Here is a 23317-nt window from a genome sequence, read left to right as displayed (position 1 = left end):
AGAACCTCTAATGAGAACATTTTATATGCCTACTTTTGCGTGCAGGCCTACTTCTATGCATAATCAGGTGCGTGTCCTTATTCAACATTGACAGGAGCGAGCGCACCAAACAAAAGACAATAACTAAATTGACAGCTCGTAAATGGAATGAAATAACCCACAACTTGTTTCTCACAAGTGTAGCATAGGTTGTGCACTCTGCAAACTACATGTCAACTCTGAGAATTAATAAATGACGAATAATAATATATTGAATGCATTAACAGAAATTACCGTAACCAAACACTATTAGAAGTGATACATTATTTCCTATCACCAGTATTATATTTACCGTTATGTAATGGAAAATTGATAGACACTAACAGTCAAACGCAAACAATTTGCATGTTATGAAACAATGAATGTGCACCACTTGTTTGGAGAGAGATGTGCATCTTAGCCACACTCTCCTTCTTGGACTGCCATCCCCACGGCCTTTGCAATGGAGGTGAGCGCTCTTTGGTCGGTAGTCAGAACTGTATTTCCCCCTAGCGGTCATGCAGGACCATATCTGAATTGTGATTTCACGTCACTTAATTTTTAAAAAATTTTTTTACAAGATTTTTTAAAACGTTTGATCATTGAACTAGGGATGTTGACTATCATGCCATTTTGCTAATTGTAAACTCCCAACTAATTGTAAGCTTCATGAATATGGGAGAGGGAAAGGGGGATACCTAGTCAGTTGTACAACTGAAATGTCTTCCGCATTTAATTCAACCCCTCTGATTCAGACATCCACGTCTTCGGCGCCCGGGCCCTGGTCTCCTAGAACATATCTGGCCTTATCATTGGGTAACTCTTGTATTTTCCTCAGTTCCTCAATTTTCTTCCCCAGAGGAGCTGAAGAGCCAGGCAGCATCTCTGGAGGCGGCCCAGTCGGAGCTGAGTCGTGTCCAGGCCCAGCTGGAACAGGCCCAGGCAGACATGGAGAACATCAAGGCAGTGGCCACTGTGTCAGAGAGCACCAAGCAGGAGGCCGTTGACCAGGTCAAGGGACAGTGGCAGGAGGAGGTGACCTCCCTACAGGCCATCATGAAAGGTAGCTAGGCGAACTCTACTTTGCCTCCTCTGGCTCTCATTTTGCCATTCAGTATCTTGTTGGTGACATTGTTGGAAGGCTTTCAGAAAAGCTGTAACCCATGGAACATTTAGTCTAGTCTAGGCCTTCATAAAAGGCAGTCATTAATTCTGTTACAGCCCTGATGACGTATCATCTTAGCCTGACACGCAGACATTAAAATAGAATAGGATTACAATTCTGTGGCTAAATAAGTTGAGTTGAAGAGTTAAGCAGTGATAAGCCTGGTTGCAAATGAACTGCTACACTTTACACCCCCCCCTCAGACACAGTGCGTGAGTACGAGGTGCAGTTCCACCAGCGCCTGGAGCAGGAGCGTGCTCAATGGAACCAGTACAGGGAGGCGGTGGAGAGGGAGATGGGCGAGCTGAGACACCGCCTCTCAGAGGGTGGACAGGAGGAAGAGAACTTGGAGAACGACATGAAAAAGGTAGGCTGGTTTCACACCTGGGGTGGGGGGGTCATCAGAGTACATGTATCGTTTTGTCAGGGTTGGGGTCAATTCCATTTCAATTCAGGAAGGAAACAGAAATGCCAATTCCAAATCATTTTTTTTATAGAGAAGTGTTGATGAGAATTATAATTTTAGATTACTTCCTGAATTGACTGAATTGAAATGGAATTGAGCACTTTTGTTTTAGATTCGACTTATTTGTCTGTTTTGATTCAAGGTCAATAGAGTTGGACTTGATTTGAATGTCTTTTTTCCCCCAAGGCTCAGGAAGGTGCAGAGAAGCTGCGGTCGGTGGTGATGCCCATGGAGCAGGAGATGGCAGCTCTGAAAGCCAAGCTGACAATGGCAGAGGACAGGGTAAAGGAGCTGGAAGCCTCAAAGGTTAGTCAATGGGGACTGTAAAGGAAAATGGATGCTGTGGAAGTTAGACTTTTACAATACAAAAACTCCATGATGCTAATTTTATTAACAAAACAATGTCATCCATCCAAAATGTCAATTGAAGTATGGGTTATATCCTTTGCAAAGGAACATGTTTTTGTGTTGATTATTTATGACATTTATAGGGACAACTGTGAAGTGATACAGAGGGGGGGAAAAATGTCTAAAAATGGCTTACAGTTGAAATATGTCATGAGTTGGATGACAAATTTTCATTCTGTAGGTAAAGGAGCTCAATCATGTCCTGGAAGCAGAGAAATCCTGCCGCACAGACCTGGAGATGTACGTGGCGGTGCTCAACACTCAGAAGTCTGTCCTTCAGGAGGATGCAGAGAAACTACGTAAAGAGCTCCATGAAGGTGACTCACTTGAAAAGCTTTATTCAAATGCATGCTGTAAAACTTTAGGAAAAAATATGTGAGAGACTTCAATACAAGAGTACAGCACAGTATTCTTTCTCTTTACCTCCACTTCTCTCAATCTCCCCCACCCCCTTTTCTAAATAACATATTTTCTTAGTTTGTCACCTGCTGGAGCTGGAGCGGCAGCAGCACAACCAGCTGAAGCACACGTGGCAGCGGGCCAACGACCAGTTCCTGGAGTCCCAGAGGCTGCTGATGAGGGACATGCAGAGGATCGAGAACGTGCTCTCCTCCGAGCAGTTCCGCCAGGTGGAGGAGATCAAGAAGAGGGACCAGGTACGCACACTAACGATAAATTACCATTAATTAGCTAGAGCTGGGTGATATGGACTTAGTCATATTGTGATGAATGTAACTATTTTGCTTGATTACAAATACAACGATAAAACAAAATGTCTTAATGGACAGTTACTTTACATTAGCGGCAGGGCTCTAGACAAAATGCTTTCAGTGCCAAGTAAGAACTGATGGTAGCCTATGTTGAAAAAATAAGCTATTTCATCTAACATATCCAGGGAATGCGTGATTTTACATTTTGATGGGCAACCTGGCAAAATAAAATCCAGAAATATCAGATTTATTTTTGGATCTTCAGAGAATTTGCCGACATCTTGCTCCCGAGTGGCGCAGTGGTCTAAGGCACTGCATGTCAGTGCAAGAGGTATAACTACAGTTCCTGGTTTGAATCCAGGCTGTATCACATCCTGCCGTGATTGAGAGTCTCATAATGTGGCACACAATTGGCCTCGCCAAGTAGGCCATCATTGTAAATAAGAATTTGTTCTTAATGGACTTAACTAGGTTAAATAAAGTAAGCTACAGTGGCAAGGGAAAGTATTTGAACCTGTTGGAATTATCTGGATTTCTACATAAATTGGTTATAAAATTTGATCTGACCTTCCTCTAAGTCACAACAATATTTACACAGTGTGCTTAAACTAATAACGCACAAACAATATGTTTCCATGTCTTTATTGAACATACTGTGTAAACTTTCACAGTGTACGGTGTAAAAAGTATGTGAACCCTTGGATTTAATAACTGGTTACCCACCTTAGGCAGCAATAAACTCAACCATACAGTAAGGAGGAATTTTGGACCATTCCTCTTTACAAAACTGTTCCAATTGAGCAGTATTCTTAGGATGTCTGGTGTGAACCGCTCAAGGTCATGATACAGCATTTTAAATTGGGTTGAGGTCAGGACTCTGACTGGGCCAGTCCAGAAAGCGTATTTTCTTCTGGTGAAGCCATTCTGTTGTTGTTTTCCTTCTGTGTTTTGGGTCGTTGTCCTGTTGCATCACCCACTTTGGCGGACAGATAGCCTTACATTCTCCTGCAAAATGTCTTGATAAACTTGGGAATTCATTTTTCTGTTAATGATAGCAAGCTGTCCAGGCCCTAAAGCAGCCCCAACCATGATGCTCCCTACACCATACTTTACAGTTGGTTTTGATGTTGGTGTGCTGTGCCTTTTTTTCTCCACACATAGTATTGTGTTCCTTCCAAACAATTCAACTTTAGTTTAATCTGTCCACAGAATATTTTGCCAGTAGCGCTGTGGAACATCCAGGTGCTCTTTCGCTAACTTCAGACATGCAGCAATGTTTTTTTTGGACAGCCGTGGGATCCTCCCATAAAATACCATTCTTGTTTAGTGTTTTACGTATCGTAGACTTGTCAGAGATGTTAGCATGTTTCAGAGATTTCTGTAAGTCTAGCTGACACGCTAGGATTCTTCTTAACCTCATTGAGCATTCTCCGCTGTGCTTTTGCAGTCATCTTTGCAGGATAGCCACTCCTAGGGAGAGTAGCAACAGTGCTGAGCTTTCTCCATTTATAGACCATATGTCTTACTGTGGACTGATGAACATCAAGGCTTTGAGATATTTTTGCTTTATACAAATCAACAATTCTTAGATCTTCTGAGTTCTCTTTTGTTTGAGGCATGGTTCACATCAGGCAATGCTTCTTGTGAATAGCAAATTCAAATTTTGTGAGTGTTTTATAGGGCAGGGCAGCTCTAACCAACATCTCCAATCTCGTCTTATTGATTGGACTCCAGGTTAGCTGACCCCTGACTCCAATTAGCTTTTGGAAAAGTTAGTAGCCTAAGGGTTCACATACTTTTGTGTGAATGTTTAAACATAGACAAAAATAAACTAACACACAAATTATTGTAAACACACTGTCTATTGTTGTGACAAATATGACACATTTTATGCAGAAATCCAGGTAATTCCAAAGGGTTCACATACTTTGTCTTGCCACTATATTATTCCCCACCTCAAAACACTTAGCTGAATTTCTAACTCTGAATCCAATATTGCTGCTATATTGATTGATTATCAGTAAATGTAAACTCATGTCCTACAACTTTCCAGCGCTAGACCTAGGCTATTTGATGTAGGTCGTTTTTCCTAGCCACCATGCTAATGCATTGCTTGCTCTTTGGGGTTTTAAGCTGGGTTTCTGTGTAAGCACTTTGTGACAACTACTGATGCTTGGGATTTATAAATAAATTAGATGTAGTCCTATTAACTGCAAATGGCACGTTTGTCTCTGCTCCACTCCAAGGGTGTTTATTCACTATTTAAATAAACACCCTTGCACAGAATAACTTTTGCGGCTCCGCCATCTTTTTATTTTTGATAGAGGTTAGGTTTTCCAGTTTAGCCTTCTGGCCTACTCTACGTGACATAGGAAAGGTACTTGAAGTTGAAACGGGGTGGAACACCATGGAATCGTCTGGTGAAGGAGAGGTAAAGTATGAGGAACTAGGAGCCCGACCAAGGGGCCAAACACAACCAGAACCGTTTGAGCTACCAGTTGAACCAGCAGATAGTCATAAAAGACCAGCTGACTGAAGGAGCAGTTGGGGTACCAGAACCACACCCAACCATGGTAGCCCTTTTCCAGCAACTTTTCACCTGCCTTGAGAGGAGGGATGAATTCACTGATTTGCGGTGCGCCATCCCACCGCTGCCACCATATGTCACGTAGAGTAGGCCAGAAGGCTAAACTGGAAAACCTAACCTCCATCAAAATAAAAAGATGGCGGAGCCGCAAAAGTTACTCTGTGCAAGGGTGTTTATTTACATAGTGATTCCAGAAGAAAAACAACAGTACTGCCATCAAAAGTATACCTGATGGGGACAGCTTAAAACAATGCTGCCCCATCCACAGCTCAATCCAAAATGCCTTCCTCAATGAACTGAGAGGCTCCTTTTGTAGGGGTAGCCCCTCCCATCAGAACAATTAACACTAATTAATTAAGCAGTTACCTATTCAAACCAACATTTTCCATTCAACTAAACATACTAAAGTATATACATTGCAACATATTTTTTATGAAACAATATCCCAATATAACATTTACAAAATCATATCCCTACTGACATGGTGTCTTTTAATATGCCCATTTACATTAACGAGCCATTTGGGACAGGCACTACAAAGTCAGCCCGATTCCCTTAGCTCTGGTCCTTATCCAGCATACCCAGAAGCTACAGTGATGGAGAGAGGGAACAGAACCAAACCAACAAAGTGCTCATCCATAACATTGATGAGTATAATAAACATTGCTTACATTAAACATGAATGCTTATCTGTATATTCTTTGTACCATAACCAGGTTATTGATGGGAGGTAAGTGTGAAATGTATGTACTAAGATAGGGACGTTAACTTATGTGTCGACCCACATTATTAACGTAGCCGATAATGGAGCAGGGAGGCGTGCGTGTTAGTGTACCAAATGCTGCCTGGGGCCTGTGACGGACTTCTCTGTCACAGTGCCATGAACTCCATATTAAGAGGTAAGAAATAAATTATATACTCCCAGAATGCTGTGACTGGTCAGGCGTACAATAAATGCTTCAGTAAGAGGAAGGCAATGTTGTTGTATGTCATTTTCGGTTTATCATCCCAGGTTTAACTCACACCCAGAGTCAGAGGGGGGTGTGTATGGGGGGGTGTTTGACCGTGCACGGGTGAATCAGATGGTACATGAGAAAGAGTAAATACCGTGTCAGCTTGACAGTGTACTGACATTTATCAACAGGATATTGTGCGCTTATGGGAATGCAAGCCAGTTGATAAGGTAGAAATACCCTGTCAAAGTGTAACATTGTTTACAAGTCGTATTTACATGCTCAGACTATTAATTTACATTGTTTGCTTCCCCCCAGGAGGAGGATGATAATGAAAGGATCATCCAGGCTAAGGAGCAAAACGAGGAGGACGGGACAGAAACCGAACCTTTAGAAGACTCATTTCTTGGGCTCAGTACTGAAGAGGTAGGGATATGACATCACCAACACCTTACCGAGAGCACATTACCCCAGACACACACAATTCTCTGAGGTCAACCGCTCCATAAAACATTCTCGTTCATATTGTATATGTGACCCACCACCTGGATTCCGTCCTATGCCACAAAATTTTAAATAGTGTTCTTTACATTGTATAAAAGTAGACGGGCTACAAAATGGTATACTGAGCAGAAATGTAAACGCAACAATTTCAAAGATTTTCCTGAGTTACAGTTCATATAAGGAAATCAATTTCATCTATGCATTTCACATGACTGGGAATATAGATATGCATCTCTTGGTCACAGGTGGATAGCTTTAAAAAAACATGTATCTGGTGTGACCACGATTTGCCTCGTGCGGTGTGACACATCTCCTTTGCATAGAGTTGATTAGGCTGTTGATTGTGGCCTGTGGAATGTTGTCCCACTCCTCTTCAATGGCTGTGCGAAGTTGCTGGATATTGTCTGGAACTGGAATGCGCTGTCATACACGTCGATCCAGAGCATCCTACACATGCTCAATGTGTGACATATCTGGTAAGTATGCAGGCCAAGGAAGAACTGGGACATTTTCAGCTTTCAGGAATTGTATACAGATCCTTACGACATGGGGCTGTGCATAATCATGGTACAACATGAGGTAATGGCAGTGGATGAATGGCACGACAACGTGCCTTAGGATCTCGTCACGGTATCTCTGTGCATTCAAAAGTCCATCGATAAAATGCAATTGTGTTTGTTGTCTGTAGTTTATGCCTGCCCATACTATAACCCCATCTCCACCATGGGGCACTCTGTTCACAACGTTGACATCCGCAAACCACTTGCCCACACAACACCATACATGCGGTCTGTGGTTGTGAGGCCGGTTGGACGTACTGCCAAATTCTCTAAAACGACGTTGGAGGCGGTTTATGGTAGAGAAATGAACATTAATTTCTCTTGCAACAACTCTGGTGGACATTCCTGCAGTCAGCATGCCAATTGCACGCTCCCTCAAATCTTGAAACATCTGTGGCATTGGAGTTGTGTCACAATTGCAAATTTTCGTGGCCTTTTATTGTCCCCAGCACAAGGTGCACCTGTGTAATGATCTTGGAGTTTAATCAGCTTCTTGATATGCCACACCTGTCAGGTAGATGGGTTATCTTGGCAAAGGATGAATGCTCACTAACAGGGATGGAAACATATTTGTGCTCAATTTGAGAAGTTTTTTTGTGCGTATTGAACATTTCTGGGATCTTTTATTTCAGCTCATGAAACATGGGACCAACACTTTATATGTTGTGTTTATATTTTTGTTCAGTATATGTCATACACTGCAGTTGAGAAATAATGAAAGTAATTCTGCTTTTAAAGTTGATAAACATCTAACCCCACTTTTGATAAAATAGCCTGTGAATGTTTTGGTACAGCTACATGAAGTAGTCGCCTGGAATCAGTTTCATTTTTATCAAAAGTGGGGTGTGCCTTCGTAAAAGTTAATTTGTGGAATTTCTTTCCTTAATGCGTTTGAGCCAATCTGTTGTGTTGTGACAAAGTAGGGGTGGTATACAGATATCCCTATTTGGTAAATATTATGGCAAGAACAGCTCAAATAAGCAAAGAGAAACGACTGTGCATTATTACTTTGACTGACTTATGTCTTAATGTGGAACATTTCATTAACTTTGAACGTTTCTTCAAGTGCAGTCGCAAAAAAACATCAAGCTCTATAATGAAACTAGTTCTCATGAGGACTTTCACAGAGGATAAGTTCATTAGTTACCAGCCTCAGAAATTGCAGCCCCAAAAAAATGCTTCAGAGTTCAAATAACAGACACATCTCAACATCAACGGTTCAGACGAGACTGAGTGAATTAGTCCTTCATGGTCGAATTGCTGCATAGAAACCACTACTAATAAAGTACACCAATAAGAAGAGACTTGCTTGTGCCAAGAAACGCAAGCAATGGACATTAGACTTGTGGACATCTGTACTTTGGTCCGATGAGTCTAAATTTGAGATTTTTGGTTCCAACCGCTGTCTTTGTGAGACGCAGAGAAGGTGAATGGATGATCTCCACATGTGTGGTTCCCACCGTGAAGCATGGATGAGGACGTGTGGGGTGCGTTGCTGGTGATGCTGTCTGTGATTTATTTAGAATTCAAGGCACACTTAACCAGCATGCTACCACAGCATTCTGCAGCAATAAACCATCCCATCTAGTTTGCGTTTAGTGGGATTATCATTTGTTTTTCAACAGGACAAGGTGCTATTTCATAGATTTAATGTCTTCACTATTATTCTACAATGTAAAAATAAAGAAAAACCCTTGAATGAGTAGTTGTGTCCAAGCTTTTGACTGGTAGTGTATGTGATTGACGATGGTGTCAATATTGGAGAGGTTGGCCAGAACCTTGGGCAGGAGGGAGTTGATGTCATGGACACGGGCTCCTGGGTGTCATTGGCTCTTGGTCCGTCAACACAGACTGTAGGCAGGCCAGAATCTCTCACCATCAAGATGCCCACAATGATGGTGGTTGTGATGGAATCCAATGCAGAAGGAAGAGGGGGAGCAGGATGGGACTGCCTCGGGCAGGGCGGATGAAGGCTTCGAGCCAAGCCAGCCAGACTTTTCGCACCCGCAACAGCAGATGGTGTCGGAAACCCCAGCAAGGTGGAAGATGGTCCGAAACCCTTCAGCAGGTCACAGACTCAAGACAGAACTGTGGTGGCCGTGAGGGAGGGTGCCACAGGGAGGCCGCCGGCTGGTGGTATACTCCCAGGATCCATGCTGACTCCCGGGCTGGTAGGTCCGTCTCAAGTGGGCCAAAGCTGTTTGATAGCTGGATCGGGTAGATGAAGGGTGGCCAGACTGCCTCCCCGATCTCCTACGCCTTGCGAGTGTCCAGTCTCCCATGGGCTGCAAAATTGAGGTTGACATCTGTCTGTTGGCTTGGGACTGATCACTGCCGCCCGACTCACCGACAGCTTTGCAATAGGAGGCATTTATAACTGCGATTGGGTTTGCTTGGGCTACAGCGAGTTCGGTGTACTTTTCTCGCAGCCGGAGGATCTCTTCCTCTAAGCCTCTTGGTGGTGCATTTAGGGCAGACAAATCCTTGTTAATTTGTCAGTTTGACCTTATCTTCACCTTGTGATTTTGTGGAAATCATCTCACACCTAAAGCATTTGTGCCCAGCTGTGGATAACAAACACCGGTGGGCTAGCACTGCTAGCGTTAGCTTGCTCAGTTTTTTTAATGAATGCTAGCAGCTAACTGCAACTTAACACTAGAACAGCCTGGCCTTTCAGCATATAAGTACCCGCTAGAGAACGTTGCTGGGCGTCTCCTTTAGCATATGCATCAGATGCATATCAACTAGCAAGGTGTGCAAACACGCTTGATAGTCTGTATTGTAAAGGATGAATTGCATAAAGGAAAATTTGTGGAAATATATAGATAGGTTTTGTATAGTTCTAAGTCCTAGAAAAAACCTAGGCCTATAACACATGTTTGTTTCCCTTACACGAAAAACATTTGTGTAATCCATTTGATCAACTTTATTTATATTTATTTTATTATTTTTAATTCCTTTTTATCCCCAGTTTCGCGGTATCCAATTGTCTCATCGTTGCAACTCCCGTATGGACTCGATAGAGGCGACGGTTGAGAACCGTGCGTCCTCCGAAACACAACCCAACCAAGCTGCACTGCTTCTTGACACAATGCCCACTTAACCCGGAAGCCAGCTGCACCAATGTGTCGGAGGAAACACTGTGCACCTGGCGACCGTGTCGGCGTACACTGCGGCCGGCCCGCCACAGGAGTCCCTTGTGCATATGATGGGACAAGTACATCACTGCCGGCCAAACCCTCCCCTAACCCGGACTACGCTGGGCCAATCGTGCGCCGGTCTCCCGGTCGCGGCAGAGCGTGGACTCAAACCCAGAATCTCTAGTGGCACAGCTAGCACTGCGTAGCAGTGTGCCTTAGACCACTGTGCCACTCGGGAGGCCCTTTGATCAACTTGTATTTGTAGATTTGATTAGTAATAGAGATATTGATGATGATAGATGATAATATAACCAGCCAAGTGCGCAAGTGAAATGATTTGCTGTATTCCTGAACAAAAGTACCAGTGCATTGACAATTGTAAAGAATGAATTTCATAAAGATATATTAATGACAAGATACAATCAACAAATGACTTTTTTTTAAATCAGACACTGTATACTTGGGTCCTGTATACTTATACACCGGCCCTTATGCATGTTTCAATCTCGTCTTCTCTTTATGCTTCGGGTCCACAGTCAGCACACAGCTTCGGGACTGCCGACGTGTGCACCTGACGACGTGACATTTTCGTCTTTTTCTAGTGGTAGCTGTGGCGCTTGGGGAAGAGGGAGAGCAGGACCTGCTGCCTGCTTGGCGGCTGTAGTTTCTTTCTTGGTGTTCATGTGGTTCTCACGAAGCTCACATGCCAGATCCATGATGAAGTCTCTCCAGCTGACTGTCTTGTCAAGGCATTGCTTGTACAACATGTGCGCGTTGATAACAGTCATGTCGAGCACTTTGTAGAACACTGCTACAGGCCAGCGGCTAGTATCTTCTTTTACAGAGTACAGTCTTGCCATCTCGTCGAGTGCATCCACACCAACCTATTGCATAGAATATAATATAGGATATAATTATATAGAATAATATTAATGTAATAAAAGGAGATAATATTTGGTGTTTGGCAAATGGAAAGGCTGTCTGTATATGGCAGATGGCAACAGTGGGATGCAAGGTGCTGAGGATCCAAACACTTCAGTTCATTATATATCTGTACACCACAAGTGTTGCTTTACCACTCTCTCTCACTGATGTACAGTACAGCTCCGCTGGTATGTTTTGCAATCAACTTGTCTGCCAGGGAAATTGATGTGAAGAAGTTGTCCATGGTCACCTTTCTGCCTTTGCCCATTTTGTAAGGCTCCCAGTTTTAAAACCACAGTCTGTCACTCACTCACCCGCTGGCATGGTTTAATCTTTCCCGTAAAACGGCACTGAGCTTTTGTTGAGAACAGTTGTTCATCAACCGTTACGTTCTCTCCTGGCTTGTAAGAAGCAAAGAAATCCGTCACGACTTTTCAAGGTGACTGAGACGGCAACAAACTTGTCTGTCTGCACGCGTATTGGTGATGTCTCCTTGTCATCGTGACACAAGTGTTGCATAATCTGTCTTTAAGCAGTTGTGTGGCATGGTCTCTGGAAAAAGCCCACCCTATACCTATCAGACCAAAATGACTCCACATCCATGCTCTTTCCGCTGTATGCTCTACGGACATACAAGAGTGTAATAAATGCTTTGAGTTCATTCATAGACATGTCCTAGGTACGGTTTCCTTTTCTGTGCGCATTAGCGACGACACAATCTCCAATGTGCTGCAACATCTGCATGTCACATAATCAAAAACATGTTGAGTGCACTGGCAATTTGTGTCTTTGCGTGAGGTGTAAGGCCTACTCTCTGTGAGAATGTTCTGCGCTCTTGTCACACTTTCCACCCAAACCGTGCCTTCCCTCCCAGACTCCTGTCTCACAGTGGCAGTTGAAGTCAGAATCGGATGAAGACTCTTCATCAACAACGTTGATTTCAAGCTCAATATCCGATCCTCCATCCGACTCCAACTCATCTAAATTATCTAAGTTAATTTGTTACGTGCACCGAATACAAAAGGTGTACTGTAGACCTTACAGTGAAATGCTTACTTACAGGCTTTAACCAACAGTGCAAAAAAGGTATTAGGTGAAAAATAGGTAAGTAAAGAAATAAACACAACAGTGAAAAATAACAGTAGCGAGGCTAGTTTGTCAGACTGATTTGAGGTAGTATGTACATATGGTTAAAGTGACTATGCATATATGATAAACAGAGTAGCAGCAGTGTAAAAGAGGGGTGGGGGGGGGGGGAACACAATGCAAATACACTGCTCAAAAAAATAAAGGGAACACTAAAATAACACATCCTAGATCTGAATGAATTAAATATTCTTATTAAATACATTTTTCTTTACATAGTTGAATGTGCTGACAACAAAATCACACAAATGATCAATGGAAATCAAATTTATCAACCCATGGAGGTCTGGATTTGGAGTCGCACTCAAAATTAGTGGAAAACCACACTACAGGCTGATCCAACTTTGATGTAATGTCCTTAAAACAAGTCAAAATGAGGCTCAGTAGTATGTGTGGCCTCCATGTGCCTGTATAACCTCCCTACAACGCCTGGGCCAACTCCTGGACAGTCTGTGGTGCAACGTGGCGTTGGTGGATGGAGCGAGACATGATGTCTCAGATGTGCTCAATTGGATTCAGGTCTGGGGAATGGGCGGGCCAGTCCATAGCATAAATGCCTTCCTCTTGGGAACTGCTGACACTCTAGCCACATGAGGTCTAGCATTGTCTTGCATTAGGAGGAACCCAGGGCCAACCGCACCAGCATATGGTCTCACAAGGGGTCTGAGGATCTCATCTCGGTACCTAATGGCAGTCAGGCTACCTCTGGCGAGCACATGGAGGTCTGTGCGGCCCCCCCAAAGAAATGCCACCCCACACCATGACTGACCCACCGCCAAACCGGTCATGCTGGAGGATGTTGCAGGCAGCAGAAAGTTCTCCACGGCGTCTCCAGACTGTCACGTCTGTCACATGTGCTCAGTGTGAACCTGCTTTCATCTGTGAAGAGCACAGGGCGCCAGTGGCGAATTTGCCAATCTTGGTGTTCTCTGGCAATTGCCAAATGTCCTGCACGGTGTTGAGCTGTAAGCACAACCCCCACCTGTGGACGTCGAGCCCTCATACCACCCTCATGGAGTCTGTTTCTGACCGTTTGAACAGACACATGCATATTTGTGGCCTGCTGGAGGTCATTTAGCAGGCCTCCGGCAGTGCTCCTTCTGCTCCTCCTTGCACAAAGGCAGAGGTAGCGGTCCTGCTGCTGGGTTGTTGCCCTCCTACGGCCTCCTCCACGTCTCCTGATGTATTGGCCTGTCTCCTGGTAGCGCCTCCATGCTCTGGACACTACGCTGACAGACACAGCAAACCTTAACACAGCTCGCATTGATGTGCCATCCTGGATGAGCTGCACTACCTGAGCCACTTGTGTGGGTTGTAGACTCCGTCTCATGCTACCACCTAGAGTGAAAGCACCGCCAGCATTCAAAAGTGACCAAAACATCAGCCAGGAAGTATAGGAACTGAGAAGTGGTCTGTGGTCACCACCTGCAGAATCACTCCTTTATTGGGGGTGTCTTGCTAATTGCCTATAATTTCCACCTTGTTGTCTATTCCATTTGCACAACAGCATGTGAAATTTATTGTCAATCAGTGTCGCTTCCTAAGTGGACAGTTTGATTTCACAGAAGTGTGATTGATTTGGAGTTACATTGTGTTGTTTAAGTGTTCCCTTTATTTTTTTGAGCAGTGTAGTTTGGGTAGCCATTTGATTACCTCTTCAGGAGTCTTATGGCTTGGGGGTAAAAACTGTTGATTTTTAGAGCCTTCCTCTGACACCGCCTGGCTAGAGGTCCTGGATGGCAGGCAGCTTAGCCCCAGTGATGTACTGGGCCGTACGCACTACCCTCTGTAGTGCCTTGAGGCTGAGCAATTGCCGTACCAGGCAGTGATGCAACCAGTCATGCTCTCAATGTTGCAGCTGTAGAACCTTTTGAGGATCTCAGGACCCATTCCAAATCTTTTTAGTTTCCTGAGGGGGAATTTGTTGTGCTCTCTTCACGACTGTCTTGGTGTGTCTGCAACATTTGCAATGCTGTCAGTGCATCCATTAATTTGGTTCAGCTTGCCATTGTGAACTTTGTCTGTTCTGTATGTTGTACTCTGTCTCTGATTTGACTCCTGAGGGGACAAAAAAATAAGCTATTTTAAGTTTGTTACTAGTTTTTTGCTATGTAGCCAGAGCAATGAGGCCTCGCAAGTGTTCATGTGCTGAAGGCATGGACAGCATGTATATTTTCGTTAAGTGGATTTTGGAAATGGTTGCACCTCTTGAATTGTGAGAATTATTTGACAAAGTTAAGTGTCAGAAACGGCAGAATGTGCTCCGCTCCGTCTGATACTATATAGAAATCACAATTTTTTTACATGCATCTGACTCTGAAGGACGATTTGATGAAGTGATGATCTATTCCCTGCATCTGTCAATTACAAAATGCACCCATCTCTTCATGTACAATTTGACAAATAATAATATTGTCACTCATCAGATTACACATTGTTTGTTTCCTGCTCATCAACTTGGAGTCACTAGAGTCAAGGATATTTTTAGCAATATTCTAAAGGCCTACTGCAACACGTAGCATGTTTTAGTTTCATTTACGAAAATATATATATCTCTTTATTTATTTATTTATTTATTTATTTTTAGAATTTTACCCCTTTTTCTATCCAATTGTTTTCGTAGCTATTTTGTCTCATCGCTACAACTCCCGTACGGGCTCTGGAGAGACGAAGGTTGAAAGTCATGCGTCCTCCGATACACAACCCAACCAAGCCGCACTGCTTCTTAACACAGTGCCATCCAACCCGGAAGCCAGCTGCACCAATGTGTCGGAGGAACACTGTGCACTTGGCAACCTTCGTTAGCGCGCACTGCGCCCGGCCCGCCACAGGAGTCGCTGGTGCGCGATGAGACAAGGATTTCCCTACCGGCCAAACCCTCCCTAACCCGGACAACGCTAGGCCAATTGTGCGTCGCCCCACGGACCTCCCGGTCGCGGCCGGTTACGACAGAGCCTGGGCGTGATCCCAGAGTCTCTGGTGGCACAGCTGGTGCTGCAGTACAGCGCCCTTAACCACTGCACCACCCGGGAGGCCCTTACAATACATTTTATTCGTAATAGTTATTTTTATGGGACTGTTTTATTTACTGTATTTTTACGAAGTAAAAGAGAATGGTATCAACCTGCAAGACACACGGTCAAATTAACATAAGTGCCAATAATGATAAATGGGCATTACACAAACTCATCACACTATTTTTCTAAATTAAATTGACCTCTTCGCCCTCATCATTCAGTTAAGCCTAATTTACATTTTGATTGTGAAGTAACTTGCACAAGTATCGCCCTTTCCATCCATTGGGCATTCATTCAGGGGGCATCGTTTGCGTCCCTTCGCTCATCAACTTCATCAACTCGGAGTCAAGTCAAGGATATGTTTTGCATTATTCTAAATGCCTACTACAACATGTAGTATGTTATCGTTTCCGTTACAATAAATGTGATTAGTAATAGTTAACATAATTAGTGCCAATATGAGACTGTGCATTGTCTGGGCATTTTAAGTTGGGAATAGGTGTGAAAAATGCGCAATACTTTTCTGTTTGCTCATTTGTCAGAATTTTGAAATCACATTGTAAAATACAAACATTTAGAAAAAGTCAGGGAAGGTGAAGGACATTGCTTTTTGGGGGGGATATTTTTATTTATTTACAAAGGTCAGAGGCCATTGTCGTTTGATTATGGCGGTTCCAGTGTTAACAGTAATCTGGCGCACAAACTTGCAGTCCCAGCCATGAAAGCTAACCGTGTTGCGGACTCTGTAGCAATAAAAACTTGAGCTATGATTTTAAACTATTTGATGAACTGTTTCATTTAAAACAACAAACCGAGTATAGATAGTACGTTCTGTTGTGTGATGACGTAGAAAGAGAGAGAACTGAGGACTGGATTGGCCATAAACTCAGGATATTAACTCCACGTCTTCACAATGACTTCTCTGTGACGGTAGAATGTTCACTTTTCCACCTAATCCTCTGTGACAAGCATGGTCAATTGTGGTCTGAAATGAAATCTCCTTAAGTGGCTTGGAGAATTCCTGACATAAGTATTCAAGAAATTGGTCTAAAGCATGTTAAAAGCACTATTCTCTGCTGACAATACACCTTTAATTTCCAATCTTGACACTGCAGTTTTGCCATCGCTCAACCACAGCACATCCCCACAAGCACTTTTTCTCTCCCTCTTCTCGATTTCTGTGTTTACACAACCACCCGAAGAACCAAAATTGTATATTTTCTATATCCTATATATTTTTCTGACTGTCCAGCAACAGGTGCTGTATAGATTACAATATACTTTTTCTGACTGTTTGGAGCAATGTAAACTAAAATAAATCAAATATAAGGTTACCAGAGAGTCTATAAATCTTTTTGCTAAACTTTTATTACAGCAAAGACGAAACAGTCGTATTCATTAATGCAATTTCAGAAATATAATTATTTATTATTTAAGCTAATTGGTCAAGGCTCACTTTATTTCAACTAAAATGCTTGATTGCATTTCATGAATGATTAATTGATACAGTAGCCTATATACAATGCATTCGGAAAGTATTCAGACCACCTGACTTTTTCCACATGTTAAATTACAGCCTTATTCTAAAATGGATTTAAAAAATAATGTCCTCATCAATATATTGTTTTACATGGAACTTTTAACTAGGCAAGTCAATTAAGAAAAAATTCTTATTTACAATGACGGCTAAACCCGGACGACGCTGGGCCAATGTGCGCCTCCCTATGGGACTCCCAATCATGGCCGGATGTGATACAGCCTGGATTCAAACCTGGTACTATAGTGACGCCTCTTGCACTGAGATGCAGCGCCTTAGGTTGCTGCGCCACTGTTACACATACCCCGTAGTGACAAAATGAAAACGGGTGTTTTAGAATTTTTTGCAAATGTATTAAATACACACTTTATTTACATAAGTATTCAGACCATTGGCTATGAGACTCGAAATTGAGCTTAGGTGCATCCTGTTTCCATTGATCATCCTTGATGTTTCCACAACTTGATTGGAGTCCACCTGTGGTAAATTCAATTGATTAAACCATGATTTGGAAAGGCACACTCCTAAGGTTCTACAGTTGACAGTGCATTTCAGTTCAAAAACCAAGTCATGAGGACGAAGGAATTGTCCGAGACGACAGGATTTTGGCGAGACACAGATCTCGGAATGGTACAAAAACATTTCTGCAGCATTGGAGGTCCCCAAGAACACAGTGGTCTCCATCATCCTCAAATGGAAGAAGTTTGGAACCACCAAGATTCTTCCTAGAGCTGGCTTTGGTCAGCGAGGTGGTCAGGGAGGTGACCAAGAACTCGATGGTCACTCTGACAGAGCTCTAGAGTTCCTCTGTGGAGATGGGAGAAACTTCCAGAAGGACAACCATCTCTGCAGTACTCCACCAATCAGTCCTTTCAGGCCAGACGAAGCCACTCTTCAGTAAAAGGCACATGACAGCCCGCTTGGAGTTAAAGAACTCTAAAGAACCTAAAGAACTCTGATGAAACTAAGACTGAACTCTTTGGTCTGAATGCAGTGAACCATGGTGGCAGCATGTTGTGGGATGTTTTTCAGTGCAGGGACTTGGAGACTAGTCAGGTTTGAGGAAAAGATGAACAGAGCAAAGTACAGGGAGATCCTTGATGAAAACATGCTCCAGAGAGCTCAGGACCTCAGACTGGGGCGAAGGTTCACTATCTAACAGGACAACGACCCTAAGCACACAGCCAAGACAACGCAGGAGTGGTTTCGGTACAAGTCTCTGAATGTCTTTGAGTGGCCCAGCCAGAGCCCGGACTTGAATCTAATCTAATATCTCTGGGGATATTGAAATATAGGCCTAGGTAAGTTATGGTATTAAGACTAAACAGGATGTGCTCTTAGGCCTACAGCTCAATGGTGGTTAATAAAAGGCTGCTATCCTTAGCCTACTAATGATAATGACATTACTTATTATTATTATTATTATAAAAATATTATTAATAGTAATAATGAGATCAAGAAAAGAGCGTTATTTTTAACCTTACAGAGACACCCGTTCCCAGCTGGGACCCCCCCCAACACCCTCAGCTGTAATGTGGCGCATGGAACGCAATAAATATTCCTAAAAATATTTAACCTCCACACATTAACAAGTCCAATAGCTCAAATGAAAGATAAACAAGTTGTTTATCTACCCAGCAAGTCAGATTTCTAAAATGTTTTACGGCGAAAACATAGCACATATTTATGTCAAACCACCACCGCAGACATAGCTCATTTGCATAGCCAAGTAGGACAAAATATGCAATCAACAAACGCAGGATTAAAAGAAAAATCATTTCACTAACCTTTTGAAATCTTCATCAGATGACAGTAATATAACATGTTACACAGTACATTTTTTTTCAATAATCTGTAATATATATCCATAAATCTCTGTTTACAATGACGCATCGTTCAAAAAATGCTACTAAAATGTCAGGAGAAATGACGATAGCTCCGGCAGATAACGTCAGCTAACAAGGAATACACATCATAAACTTTGACTAAATATGCATGTTCTACATATGTATAGGAAGATACACTTCTTCTAAATGCAATCGCTGTGTTACATTTATTTTTAACGTTACAGGTTGCGTTCACTAGGCTATACTAGGAGTCGGCGCTCCAAAAGTAGCATTATCACTCTATCTTGGAGTCGACAGAAACCCAAATTTACCACATAAATATTCCCTTACCTTTGCTGTTCTTCCATCAAAAGACCTGGAAGGGATTATACTTACCAAAACAGCGTTTAGTTTTCAAGTCTGCGTCTTTCGGTTCTCAAACACAACACTTTTCGGTCGAAATGTAGCCAAAAGTCAAGTGGATGTGCACCAAAACGTCGAACTTACAAATTATATGTCGAGTAAACTTGTCAAACTAACTTCATAATCAAGCTTTAACATGTTATAAAGGTGTACAGCAAACGTGAGAACGAACAGAAACACAGGCACCGTTCAATCGATCTTGGAAAAAAGACAGGACTTGACCAGAGCGCATATAAAAGTGACTGTTTTTTTTGAGTGACGGAGAGCTTTCGGCATGCTCAAACTCTCGCGAGCGCGCGATTCTCACAATGAGAAGCCCCATTGAAAGCTGAGATCGCGCTGAACACGTAGGGACTGTTCCCAGAGCTGTAACTGTTTGGGAAGGGTGTTTGCGATGACGTCAAAGTTGGGCCAACTTTTATCATGACAAGAGATAGTTTGGAAGAATGCATGCTCTGAGAGTTCTGCTTTACATAGACACAATTTAAATGGTTTTAGAAGCTTTAGAGTGTTTTCTATTCGATAATATTTTTTACATGCATATATTAGCAACTTTTGACAAAAATTGATCCTGTTTATTAAGGGCACCAAATTCCTCCAGTAGGGGCAGTAAACATCCCTATCTCTAAGAGGACAATTTGGAACAGTGTAAGCAACACTAGATGAATTATAAATAATACTAGAGGCTGTTCTAATGAGAGAAAAAGTAAAGCCTTTATTGCAGAAAATCAAAGATTAAACACAGACAAGTTTGTGATATTATTTACTTGATAGGTCATTGCATGAGGCTTGGTGCTCACTGAATCCGTAGGCTATTAAACAAACACTCAAACAGCCAACAGAAGCAGGATCTGTCTTACTTCTGTAGATGTATTGATGATTCATAAAGCCAGGCACATTTAAGTTAGGCTATTGATTGCAGACTTAAGTTGCGGTTTCTTCTCCACTGCTGCCTCCACCTCAACACCAATATGCTACTTAACTTGGCTATTAGGCACATCGCAACATGGTCTAGGAAAAGGCGCTTCAGAACCGCGGACAGCAACCCCTATCAAACACAGGGGAAAGCACATTTGTTATTAAATAGTAATTTTATTAGTGTGGCACCATTGCAATTATGTAATATAACCATATACAATTTTAGTAGCACTTGTCTTAATTGTGATGGACTGTGCCATCCCCAGGCCTCCACAATGGATTAGTCCACTGGAAACCTCAAGGAGCACTAACGGCTCAGCTGTGAAGTGTTACGCCACACAAGCTCACAGAATGGGACTGCTGAAGTGCGTAAATAATCATTGGTTGCATCACACTACAGACTTCCAAACTGCCTCTGGAAGCAACGTCAGCACAAGAACTGTTCGTCGGGTGCTTCATGAAATGGCTTTCCATAGCCGAGCAGCCACACACGCCTATGATCATCATGCACAATGCCAAGTGTCGGCTGGAGTGGTATAAAGCTCGCCGCCATTGGACTCTGGAGCAGTGGAAACGCATTTTCTGGAATGATGGAGGAATAATGGTCTGGGACTGTTTTTCATGGTTTGGGCTATGGTGGAGACTGGTGGCTATGGTGGAGGCTGTTATAGTAGGAAAGGGGGGACCAACTCCATATTAATGCCCATGATTTTAGAATGAGATGTTCGACGTGCAGATGTCCACATACTTTTGGTCATGTAGTGTATGTAGGTGGAAGTCAAGATCAGATTCCATGTGCTTTTTTTTACTGTTTACACATTAGGGAATAGTTCAGATGGTAATCAGATATGCAAAATATCTGAATTGGGCTTCCAGTGTAAATGCAGCCTGAGGTGCTACTCATCTACCTCTCGTTATTACAACCACTCACTTACTCCCTCTTTTCTCCTCCAGCACCACAGTGCCCACGGCTCCATGTACTCCTTAGACACAGACCTGGTGGCAGGGGGCCCCTTGGACTCCTACAAAGACTGCCTGCGGAGGGTCCAGTCCACAGACAGCCTGGGTTCCTCTCCGGGTCTCCAGGGCCTGGGGGGCCACAACCATAAGGCTAAGTCGGCCAGCCATCTGGACGAGTCTGACTTTGGGCCCCTGGTGGGGGCGGACTGCGGGGCCTCTGAGGGCCTGGCGGGCTTTGGGGACACACTATCGGTCAGCTCCATCCAGCTGACGGCCGGCCACTTCCTCCTCACCAAGGTCTTAAATCAACCTTTATTATACTTTCATTTCATGTGGTCCTTCTGTAGCTCAGTTGGTAGAGCATGGCGCTTGTAACGCCAGGGTAGTGGGTTCGATTCCCGGGACCACCCATACGTAGAATGTATGCACACATGACTGTAAGTCGCTTTGGATAAAAGCGTCTGCTAAATGGCATTTATTATTATTATATTATTTATTGCGTCTGTAAAAGGTATCGTTTTTTTTTTACATGCAGTTTTAAGTAATAATTTGAGTAATTTAAATAATTTGATATGATCCAGGACCAGGAGAAGGCCATCAAGGCCATGACACCGGAGCAGGAGGAGACCGCCTCGCTGATGTCCAGCATTTCTCACGCCCCCGACACCGCCTTCCTTTCCCCATCAGGCTACCGGTTGGTCAGCGACCAGGAGTGGAACCTGCTACAGCAAGAGGTCAGACAGTTTTCATAGTGTTTTGGTTCATTTAAATTTTATGATATTTTCGTTGGGCTTTGTTTTCCAGTTCGATATTGTACTCTAAACCTTGTTTACATGGTAACAGTTGTTGGCTTGTAATTCCATAATCACATTGGTTCAAAATCACCACTAAGTACCACTTATTACCAAGCAGGGTTTCCGTTAGGAAAATGTGGTGCTGGGTATTTGACAGGCAGTGTTTTAATTGACCGGGTATTTGAGAAATTTACCGGACCATATGCATTGGGTGCTTAACCTGAGTAGGGCGTCAACTCACAGTGCTCAGAATGACAGAAATCCCATTTAGATTATGGTAATTCATATTAACAGAACATACCCACCTAGACAAAAGGAACACCTATGTGAGAATGCTGTTCATTGACTACGGCTCAGCGTTCAACACCATTGTTCCCTCTAAACTCATCCCTAATCTGAGGACCCTGGGATTAAACACCTCCCTCTGCAACTGGATCCTGTACTTTCTAACAGGCTGCCCCCAGGTGGTGAGGGTAGGCAACAATACGTCCTCCACGCTGACCCTCAACACTGGGGCCCCTCAGGGGTGTGTACTTAGTCCCCACCTGTACTCCCTGTTTACCCACAATCCCAAAAACATTTTTTTCACATAAGCGCACAAGACTGTAGGCTACGGCGCAAATGTTCGTTCCATAATGCAATTAGCTGTCCGGTCCTCTGGCAGTCTCTATGGGGGTGCCACAGGGCTCAATTCTCGGGCTGACACTTTTCTCTGTATATATCAATGATGTTGCTCTTGCTGCGGGCGATTCCCTGATCCACCTCTACGCAGACGACACCATTCTATATACTTTCGGCCCGTCATTGGACACTGTGCTATCTAACTTCCAAACGAGCTGCCATACAACACTCATTCCGTGGCCTCCAACTGCTCTTAAACGCTATTAAAACCAAATGCATGCTTTTCAACCGATCGCTGCCTGCACCCGCATGCCCGACTAGCATCACCACCCTGGATGGTTCCGACCTTGAATATGTGGACATCTATAAGTACCTAGGTGTCTGGCTAGACTGCAAACTCTCCTTCCAGACTCATATCAAACATCTCCAATCGAAAATCAAATCAAGAGTCGGCTTTCTATTCCGCAACAAAGCCTCCTTCACTCACGCCGCCAAGCTTACCCCAGTAAAACTGACTATCCTACCGATCCTCGACTTCGGCAATGTCATCTACAAAATGGCTTCCAACACTCTACTCAGCAAACTGGATGCAGTTTATCACAGTGCCATCCGTTTTGTCACTAAAGCACCTTATACCACC

The 23317-nt window shown here is 43.3% G+C and overlaps 1 protein-coding gene across 2 annotated transcripts in view; it reads left to right on the top strand.

Moving 5' to 3' along the window:
- Positions 1 to 23317, top strand: part of LOC118391090 (rab GTPase-binding effector protein 1-like) — a 34478-nt gene that overhangs the window by 3123 nt on the left and 8038 nt on the right. Inside the window, exons 3-10 of one of the 2 annotated variants that reach the window (XM_035782101.2) lie at positions 878 to 1081; positions 1387 to 1550; positions 1836 to 1955; positions 2239 to 2374; positions 2535 to 2713; positions 6626 to 6733; positions 21257 to 21559; positions 21844 to 21996. In XM_035782101.2, the coding sequence (XP_035637994.1) occupies positions 878 to 1081; positions 1387 to 1550; positions 1836 to 1955; positions 2239 to 2374; positions 2535 to 2713; positions 6626 to 6733; positions 21257 to 21559; positions 21844 to 21996 (1367 nt within the window). Of the gene's footprint in view, positions 1 to 877; positions 1082 to 1386; positions 1551 to 1835; positions 1956 to 2238; positions 2375 to 2534; positions 2714 to 6625; positions 6734 to 10342; positions 10490 to 21256; positions 21560 to 21843; positions 21997 to 23317 lie in introns of those variants that run through there. The other variant, XM_052457812.1, reaches the window with a different exon arrangement.

The sequence above is a fragment of the Oncorhynchus keta genome, chromosome 12 (assembly GCF_023373465.1).
Source record: "Oncorhynchus keta strain PuntledgeMale-10-30-2019 chromosome 12, Oket_V2, whole genome shotgun sequence".
Taxonomy (NCBI): Eukaryota; Metazoa; Chordata; class Actinopteri; order Salmoniformes; family Salmonidae; genus Oncorhynchus; species Oncorhynchus keta.
This window is presented reverse-complemented; position numbering and strand designations above follow the sequence as displayed.